At 29.9% G+C, this 10,353-nt stretch overlaps 1 protein-coding gene across 1 annotated transcript; it reads left to right on the plus strand.

Moving 5' to 3' along the window:
- Positions 1–4,474: 4,474 nt before the first annotated feature.
- Positions 4,475–4,968, plus strand: LOC135950515 (uncharacterized). Its single transcript, XM_065500051.1, has 3 exons — positions 4,475–4,548; positions 4,605–4,728; positions 4,792–4,968. Exons 1-3 carry the CDS (start codon positions 4,475–4,477, stop codon positions 4,966–4,968), a joined length of 375 nt encoding a protein of 124 aa, XP_065356123.1.
- The last annotated feature ends 5,385 nt before the right edge of the window (positions 4,969–10,353 follow it).

The following is a 10,353-nucleotide window of genomic DNA, read 5'->3' on the forward strand; positions in this document are numbered from 1 at the left end:
TCAAAAACTATTTCAACATTTACATATTTAGCATAAAACGCAAACGGCCCTATCTAACATTAACATTAAACTATCAGAATCAGCAACAATGACGATTTTTGGTTAGTAAGGGACGTTTGCTTTTTGGGTGACGGTATTTATGTATGTGTATAAAAGGCGTTAAAGTTGACGATTGCGAGAAAACCTTTCTTTTAATCTGTCTCGTATTCTAGATGCCGCACGTAGTGGTTCATAGTTTAGTTCATCATTTCCAAATGATGCATCATTAAAAGCTTCTTCTTCATTGACAAGTAGAGCATCATAGAGTAGGCCATGTGCTAATCTAAAGTTGTGTAAAACACAACACGCATTAACAATTTTACCAGCGGCCTGTGGGGATGTGTGTAATCCAACTTGCAAACAACGAAAAACAGACTTCAATACTCCATTAAGTCGTTCTACGCAGTTTCTGGCTTTAGCATGAATCTTATTATATCTTATTTCGTCTTCGTTAGCACTTGATCGATATGGTGTCATTACCCATGGTCTTAAAGGGTAACCAGAATCACCTACAAATAAAAAGGAAAATCTTAAATACATATTTCTATTATTTTTATATATAATAATTAATATGTGTTTGTATGTTTGTTTGGACTTTGGACCGATTTTTCTGAAATTTTCACTTTGTCTTCCTATATGTCTGGAAGAAACTTTTTATTTCAAAAGTGCAAGTTGGCGAGGAGCCACATACAAAATAAGTATGAAGTGTCCTTTCGTGCATCTCCTATATATGAGATATAATTTTAATAATTCATACCAAGTAGCCAGCAATCGCTTTGTGTCAATTCATATCTTTGCTCCAGTAATGCATTAATTCGAGATGCTTCCCAAATATATGCATCATGTGTAGCGCCACCAAACCTTGCGTAACATCCTAAAATTTTTAAATCGTAATCACAAATCTATAAAATATTGTAAATTAAATTATTTTAATTATTGATTTTTATAACAATTTGCACATGAAAGAATATTTACCAATTGTACATTTTTGGAATGAAATCCTTTTCGATTTAAATAACATACTTCTACTTCAGCTCTTGGCCTTTTAAGTCGAACGTGTGTGCAATCTATGGCTCCTATAACTGCAGGAAATTGAGTTTCTTCATAGAACCTTAAAATTAGTGTACATAGGTTTTTAACAATTACAAACATTTCATAAACTTTGTTTAATACCTCTGTTTAATGGAACTGTATTCTTCAATGGTAGGAAATTTCACCCATTTTTCTAAAAACCTTCTTTGTAGAATATTTGAAACTTCGTGCACACATCGGCTTACAACTGACCGGCTGACAGGGACTACAAAATCTTGGCCAATATCTCTCTGGAAAGAACCTGTTGCAAAAAAATGTAAAGCAGTGCACATGCGAACTGGCTGAGGAATAAAAGTCTTTCTAATGCCCTTATTCATGTAGGGACTTATTTCATCCAACAATTTATGGGCGACTTCTCGACTTAGCCTATATAACTCCATAAATCGTTTTTCCGGAATAGAAAAAGGATCACTTTCATCTCTCAAGTGCCTTCTGTGAACTCTTAACATATTTCTCCTATCTAACTCCTCTGCTGCCAATAAAAGTCCACAAAACATTTTATCTTTGTATCTGAAGGAATTTTTATTGAATTTAAATTAAAAATTTTTGACTATTTTTGATTTTAAATTTTTTTTATTTATTTTTTGACAGGTTCTCTCCAATAAAAATGTAAGCACATTTGTAGTTTTTCGCATCAACTTACAGAAACATTTTTTATTCCATTTTCGAGAAACGATGGAATTTTTTGTTTCATGTCTACTCGATGCGAAAGTTTTTCGATCAAGTTACAGAACACAGGCACAGTGTTATAAATAGTGGCAGAGGTTGCAGTCGTGAGTGAGTTGATCAGAGACGCTTTTCGAAGAAACATCATCTAAGTGCCTTAAAGTGTGTTGTGTTTTTTTCAAGTAAATTCGTGTACATTAACATAAACATTAACATAAACGTGTATAAGAAAACATTGAGTGGCTATTTAATTCTGTTGTTGTTGTACATTTTAAAGAAATAAAGAGTTGTTACAATTTTCAAACTACTAAACGGCTTTTATTTGCAATCAAAAGTATCCGGTTTATTTAAAGGAAATAAACCAGCGTTTTGAAAAGGTTAAAACGTAACAATATGAACACTTTTTTACTTCCATTGACTACTCTAAAATATGAACTTATGCAATAGCTTTAAAATATGAACAGCTTCTTTTGGTTTTTATACCCTTCACCTTCGTGAGAAGGGTATATATAAGTTTGTCATTCCGTTTGTAATTTCTACATTTTTCATTTCCGACCCTATAAAGTATATATATTCTGGATCCTTATAGATAGCGGAGTCGATTAAGCCATGTCTGTCTGTCTGTCTGTCTGTCTGTCTGTCTGTCTGTCTGTCTGTCTGTCTGTCTGTCTGTCTGTCTGTCTGTCTGTCTGTCTGTCTGTCTGTCTGTCTGTCTGTCTGTCTGTCTGTCTGTCTGTCTGTCTGTCTGTCTGTCTGTCTGTCTGTCTGTCTGTCTGTCTGTCTGTCTGTCTGTCTGTCTGTCTGTCTGTCTGTCTGTCTGTCTGTCTGTCTGTCTGTCTGTCTGTCTGTCTGTCTGTCTGTCTGTCTGTCCGTCTGTCTGTCTGTTGAAATCAGTTTTCTGAAGACCCCAGATATCTTCGGGATCCAAATCTTCAATAATTCTGTCAGACATGCTTTCGAGAATTTTGCTATTTAAAATCAGCAAAATCGGTCCACAAATGGCTGAGATATGATTAAAAAACCAAGACAACCTCGATTTTTGACCTATTTTTTTTCCTATATCTGGATTACTAAGACATTAATATAGACAATCTAATGATAGATATTTCAAAGACATTTGCAACGACGTATATAAGACCATAGTAAGTTGGACCTACAATGGGTCAAAATCGGGAAAAAAAATTTTGAACCCGAATTTTAAAAAAAAAAAAAAATTTAAAAAACCAAAAAAAAATTTTATAATTTAAAAAAAAAAAAATTTTTAAAATTTAAAAAAAAAAATTTTAAATTTAAAAAAAAAAATTTAAAATAACAATGGAAAAATTTTTTTTTCCAAAAAAATCAAAAAACAACTGGAAAAAAAATTAAATTTTGTTTACCTAAAAATATTTAAAATTTTGAAGTATAATTTGGTGAAGGGTATATAAGATTCGGCACAGCCGAATATAGCACTCTTACTTGTTTTAACTGATTTTATTCTATATTCTAATTCAACTGCATAATAATTTGGGGATTTCCCCAGCTGTTTGCTTTTAAATTGTCTTCAGCTGTCAATCAAAATTTCTGGCATACACATTTTAGTTAGTGCACATTCTGCTGGAATTCCATATTTATTTTTTATACCCTTCACCTTCGTGAGAAGGGTATATGTATATAAGTTTGTCATTCCGTTTGTAATTTCCACAATATAATTTTCCGACCCTATAAAGTATATATATTCTGGATCCTTATAGATATCGGAGTCGATTAAGCCATGTCTGTCTGTCGGTCTGTCCGTCTGTCTGTTGAAATCAATTTTCTGAAGATCCCAGATATCTTCGGGATCCAAATCTTCAATAATTCTGTCAGACATACTTTCGAGAAGTTTTCTATTTAAAATCAGCAAAATAGGTCCACCAATGGCTGATATATGAAGAAAAAATCAGGACAACCTCGATCTTTGACCTATATCAGGATTAGTAAGTCATTAATATAGATAATATGGATATCTAATGATAGATATTTCAAAAACCTTTGCAACGACGTATATAAGACCATAGTAAGTTGGACCTACAATGGGTCAAAATCGGAAAAAATTTTTAACCCGAATTTTTTTTTTACCAAAAAAAAATTGAAAAAATTTTAAAATTTAAAAAAAAAAATTATATAACAATTCGAACATTTTTTTTTACAAAAAATAAAACAAACAACTTTGGAAAAAAAATTAATTTTGTTTACCTAATACTATTTAAAATTTGTATTTTGAAGTATAATTTGGTGAAGGGTATATAAGATTCGGCACAGCCGAATATAGCTCTCTTACTTGTTTAAATATAAATTTAACACGAAAATTTCTTAAAATGCATACATAAAACATATGTTTTTAACTTTTAAATTTAAAAGAAAAATCAGAAAATTTAGCGAACAAATTTAGGGTGAAAAAATCTACAATATGTTTGTGGAATAAAAAAAATTTACATATGTATATGCTGAATACATGAAGATTTCTAGAAACGTTTATCGTTACGTTATACAAAATTAGGGCCACAAACTTTTTCTTTCCCAGAATATTTTGTTAGGGTTGTTAGTTTGGTTGCTGAGCAACTACTTTTGTTTATTTCTAGAAAAAAATGGAGTAAACAATTTGTATCAAAGAATAATAACATTTGTATGAAGTTGATAAATAAATAAATAAACCATGGACTTAATAAAAGAAATAAATGAAAAATATTTAGCTCTGGAAGCTGAAGTTGACAATAAATTAGAAAAGATGTACGTAAGTATGTAATTTATATTCAAAATTCAATTAATCATTTTTCCAATGACAGCAAACGTGATGAAATAAAATTTGAAAAATGCAATGCAGTAGCAATGGAAAAATCACAAAAAAATCAAACAGACAAAATGCTAACTTTCGAAGAGGCCATGACAAGGAATGCAAATTTATTAAAGGTTTGTTTAAACAAATTTTATAAAAGAAATTTATTGAATAATTTTTATGAAATTTCTTAACAGTCCTTGGAAATGACTAAAGCACGTTTACGTTCGCGCTCCACATTTTCACCTGTTGAGCAAATTTTGGAAAATGCATTGAAAAACTATAAAATGGATTTGGAATTGTCACAAAGTGAGGGAAACGGCAGACGCCATCATCACACTGCAACTGAAAATATTTATGACACAGTGCCTTAAATTTAATTAATAGTTTGTCATATTTAGTAACGTATATTTGTAGGGCAAAGAATTATATGCATTTATCCTAGTACTATTCTTGTGTTACCAATAAACGTACATAAACATGCATATGTATAACGGAATAATTAAATAAAAAACTAATACTTTAAATTGTTCAATTCACAACGAATTAAAAAGTTGTATAATTTTCTTTTATATCTATGTATACAAATTGTAAATTGGGGTTTTGATTTTTTATAGTTATCCCCAGCTACTCAAAAATTTATTTCCAATATTTTCCAACCGATTTAAATGCTGGTGATAAATGAAATATTTCTAAAAATTACCTCACTTTTAAACGCTGAAAATAGTATCAAAAATACGATTTTGGAAGCAGGGACAGACAAATTTTTGGCATAAAATTGGTATAATATCTATTCCATGTCCTATATAAATAAATTCCGAATCCTTAATAATTTCGATCAAAGAAATAATAACTAAAAATTTGATGCGTAAATTTACAGTATTTGAACCGATTTGAATGAAAAACTATCGAGGGAAATGAAATATAGTAAAATTACGTCATACTCCATGCTAAATAGATGTATGTTGTGGGTCTAGCAAGATCACATGTATCCCGAATGTGATGTATACATCAAGTTATCCTTATAATTATCCTTGTATTGTTTTTTTTTCGGCCTGTTTTTCATACGCCGAAACGTAATAACATTTTAGATACCTGAAGTTTCATAATTAAATATGATTAATATACAATTAAATTCAAAAAGGTCTGACCAGACCCTTGTGTCAGTCAGAGGTTTATTAATGTTTAAAATATACTTATTGTGTTTCCACTTGCTCAATTTTTAAATAATACTTGTAACATATTTTTGTAGTATGTTTTGAAATTGTTTTTTTGGAAATGAAAATTTTTCTGACTTTAAAATAATATTCGATACTTGTATTACAACTTTTGAGCTCACAATTTTAATAATTAGTTAGTTAGTTAGTTATATTTAACAACAATACATGGTATGAAAATTAGTAGGTTCAAAAATTCAAAATGTATGTAGATATTTTTTTTATATTATTTGTTTCAATTAGTTTTTTATTAAGGTTTCATCTGTAACAAACGAGTTTGTCTTCTTACACACATATACTTCACCAGTTCTCTATACGCTAGTCCGTCTGGAGTTTTTGAAGATTTGGTGGCCGGATAAGTTGGGGCTTATCTCAAATCGAAGACTTAGCTAAATGTGTTGAAATGAATGAAATGTGTAAAGTGTGTAGTTAACATTTTAGATAGCGTGAAAGCGGTAAACGTAGTCATTTGAAGTTTAGTGTACCTATGATTTGGAAAATAAAACTTTAGTACTCAGATCACCAATAGGTTATATGAGTCGATTTAAAATGGTCAAACATTTTGGATGTAATATGAGCATTGAAGTCCTACAACCACTTTCCAATGTTTGTGGTATGTTGAGCTAGCGAAAGAATACATTTTTTTACAGGTTCAAAATTAGAGATGCTAATCGGGACTGATTTTTGAAAATCCCGGTGTTCGGGATTTGGTAAAAAATCCCGAAATCCCGACTCATGCAAGTATTTTATGCTTTTTAGTGTCTAATATAAATTAATTGCTAAATAAAATTTTTTTTCAATTGTAAAGACATAATTATGCACTTTTCTTTCTTATAATTTTCGGGATTTTAGATTTCCCGAAAATTATAAGAAAGAAAAGTGCATAATTATGTCTTTACAATTGAAAACAAATTTTATTTAGCAATTAATTTATATTAGACACTAAAAAGCATAAAATACTTGCATGAGTACATTATATAAGAAGAAATAACAATAAATATATTAGGGTGGGTCGATTTTTTTCACGAAAAATCGTATAGCAGAAAATTCTAAGAAAGTTTCCTCAAGAAACCATAGGTCTAAAATCAATCCTATCTTGCGAATTTCGTCTTTTATCCAATGATATTTCAGTATTTTTTTTTTATTGGATAAAATACGAAATGTGCAAGATAGGATTTGATTTAAGACCTATGGTTTCTTGAGAAAACTTTCTTAGAATTTTCCGTAGATTGCTTTTCTGCTATACGTGTTTTTGAGTTTTCGATCGTCCATACAAATCGACCCAGCCTAATGTACATACTGGTAAAAACAGTACCTTATCTTTTAGCAATCGAAATATTTTCTTTTTTTTCGAGCTCCTCATCTGAGATAAAATCTATTTCATTTGAAGAGGATTTAAATTGAGTTTTGTTAGACAACTTACAAAAATAGAGCCCCACTCAAGGAAAACCAAAAATACAGTTTTCCTTTATAAACTATATTGTAGCAGTAGTTGAGCTTAACAACTTTTCTGAACATCACTTTGTGATATTTGGGCATGTAGAATGTCAAAATGCATGACAAAAATTACAATTTCCCCTATATATTTATGTACACTAGAGTGTCCCTTAGAATTAAATTGTTTGAAATTTTGAAACGGTACCCGCTGAAAACTTTCGTAATGACCTAAAATACCACCAAACTAATTTTAGCTTGTTCTAAGATGGGAAACCCTTGCCGACTTTCGATTTAGTTTTGAGGTGCATTTGCAAGGGGAAAATTGCATTTTTTTTTTTAGTTTTTTCCAAATGACCCTGAACTTTTAAAATCACGAAAAACACAGTCATTTTGACCCCAAGTACTCTTAATGGTTAATTTCCATTTTTGTACTGCTATTGTAAATACTAGATTTCATGTTATATTTTTCTTAAGTTTCATCAAAATCGGCCTAAAAATCTATAATATTTCGCTATCTTTCCATTAGAAATTCCAAATATTGACAAATTTCACCTTTGACCTTCACGATTTAAGGGTTAACGTTTTCCGATTTTAGGAAAACTTTCAGACTATATTTAAAATTACCTCGACTATAATAAATTTATAACATTAATAACAGTAAGGAAATTTGGCTCATTCGCCAAAATATGGCCAAAAATTTAGTTTTTAGTTCGAAAATCGCAAAAAAAAATCACCATGTGATGGTCAAAAAATTCTGAAATTTTGTTAACAAAATTTTTAAAAATTTTAAATTGCAGTTTTGAAACTGCCGTTAAAAAATATTTTTTGGTTATACCTGCGAATAGGTTAACTGTATCCTATGAAGATACAAACTCATATACAAGTAAATATGGATATATTTTAAGTAAGAATAAACTTTTTTAATATTTCTCAAAATATGTTAATGGCCTGGCGATTTTTTAATAACTTTAACATTTTTTAACCAATTTTGTCTTTTATATCTTATTAGAACGACAATTACGTACAAATTTCGATTCTTTTAAATTAATTTGCAAAAGTAATTATTTAATGGCAAAAATTAAATTTGTTCCCCTTGTAAATGCACCTCAAAGCTAAATCGAAAGTCGGCACAGGTTGCCCTTCTTAAAACAAGCTAAACATTTTTTTGGTGGTATTTTAGGTCATTACGAAAGTTTTCAGCGGGTACCGTTTCAACATTTCAAAAAATTTAATTCTAAGGGACACTCTAATGTACACACATATACATTAGCGCGTCATTTATTTCATCATAACATAGCCTATTATTGGCCATAATCGGTCACAAATTTCTACTTAAATATACATATATAGACAACAATAAATATTTTTTTTCTTATGATTTTCCATTTACCTCTTTCCAAACTACTACCTACCATTTTGAAATTTTCTTTTGTTTATTTTGTATTGCTATATTAATGAAACCAGCTTATTTATATCCGTATAATTTGTGCATAAGTTGTTCATTGGTCCGCCAATATTCTAATATTTTATATTATTTATTGATGTTTTTCTATTTCGACACAAATTTTTTGTTTTGTCTTTCAATTCAATATTCAAACAAATTGTTGCGTAGTTGAATCAAAAATTAAAAATGTTGTTTAATCACATAAGAACTTTTGTAATTTTGTCTGTGTTACCTATGGGAGATGTTGGCTATTAGAACATTATTCAGTTTACTCGTTTTCTGTGTCAGGTTTTCTTCTGAACTTAGAAAATGTATGTACGCTTAAAAGTGCTCTGAAAGATATATCAAACAAAGGTACGATAAAAATAGTTGTATTCGTATGCACTTGGTTGATAACAATTTTCGAAACTATTTATTTTACATTGAAATGAACACCAAAAACATTTTCAAATGATAACTTTTTCTGTAGATCATTTGTGATTGTTTAGTGTTTTTAGAAAAAGTTTGTTCTTTTTTCAGTTTTTTTTCAATAACACATGTCATGTTAAAATGTGGATCAATGATAAATTGATATCAAATAAATTTAATGCTTTTTATATGTTTTGAGTAAAAAAAAAATCAACAATGCGCCCAAAGATGTTACACTCTAGTAAAAAACTATAACTAATATGTATTTAGGAGTATTTTGTGGAACAGTGCATCACAATGTTTTTTCATATTTTATATACAAGGCCAGATCTGCTACATTCATATGAATGGGGAGAATCCACATTAAAACGGACACTAATTGGATTTGTCATTGCAAATTCATTAGATCATAAACTTTTTGACTCAACACTTGAAATTTAAGGTACATTTTAATCTTGTCTACACAAAAAATGGTTATCCAATTCCCATCCTATTGTCCACCCCTTTAAATCAACTCCTTTCTCAAATTCTCTAACTTGTAAAGTTGATATAATTGGTAGCAAGTTCACATTTCCATAATTTAGAGGAATTAAACTAATTACACTATGCAACAAAAGAAGACTTTTGGAAAAACACAAGATTATGACAGTATAGGTTCGACTCTACTACCAAAGGGTAGTAAAACCCTATACTCAGTTTGTTCATTTTGGTGACCGATTTGTTTTTATGGGCCCCCAAAGTTTCTGAAAATCAGTGGGGCCTCTAAAAAAGGTGTCATCAGTTTTTGGTTAACAGCTAATTCGGACTTTGTGATACGGCTTAACTTTATATGGCAATAATATAGCTAAGAATCCGCCAAATAAATTTTGTTAAATTTTTTTCCCAAAAAATAGTTTTTTCGTGCACTTTTGTTGAAAAAATATAGGAAGAAAATCTTTTTTTTTACTTTTTTTAGAATAACTTCCAGGGACTCCTAATTTTTCAATAACAATATTTTGCAAAGTTGTAGCTACGGCAAATCTGAACAACTCTTGTGAACATATCAATGCAATCTGAACATATCTAGGCACTCTAAATAGCTGTCAAAAATCACTTTGTAGCTTAAAATTTTAGTTTTTTTGCTATTTTTTGACTCTGAAACAAACCTTTTTTGTTAAAAATTGTGCTGAAATAACGAAGAATGGGCAAATCATTGTCGGTATGATCCGGGCGCATCACTTTATACAATCTTATTAATTAATAGACCCTGGAAG

Source organism: Calliphora vicina, chromosome 2 (genome assembly GCF_958450345.1).
Source record: "Calliphora vicina chromosome 2, idCalVici1.1, whole genome shotgun sequence".
NCBI classification, from domain to species: domain Eukaryota; kingdom Metazoa; phylum Arthropoda; class Insecta; order Diptera; family Calliphoridae; genus Calliphora; species Calliphora vicina.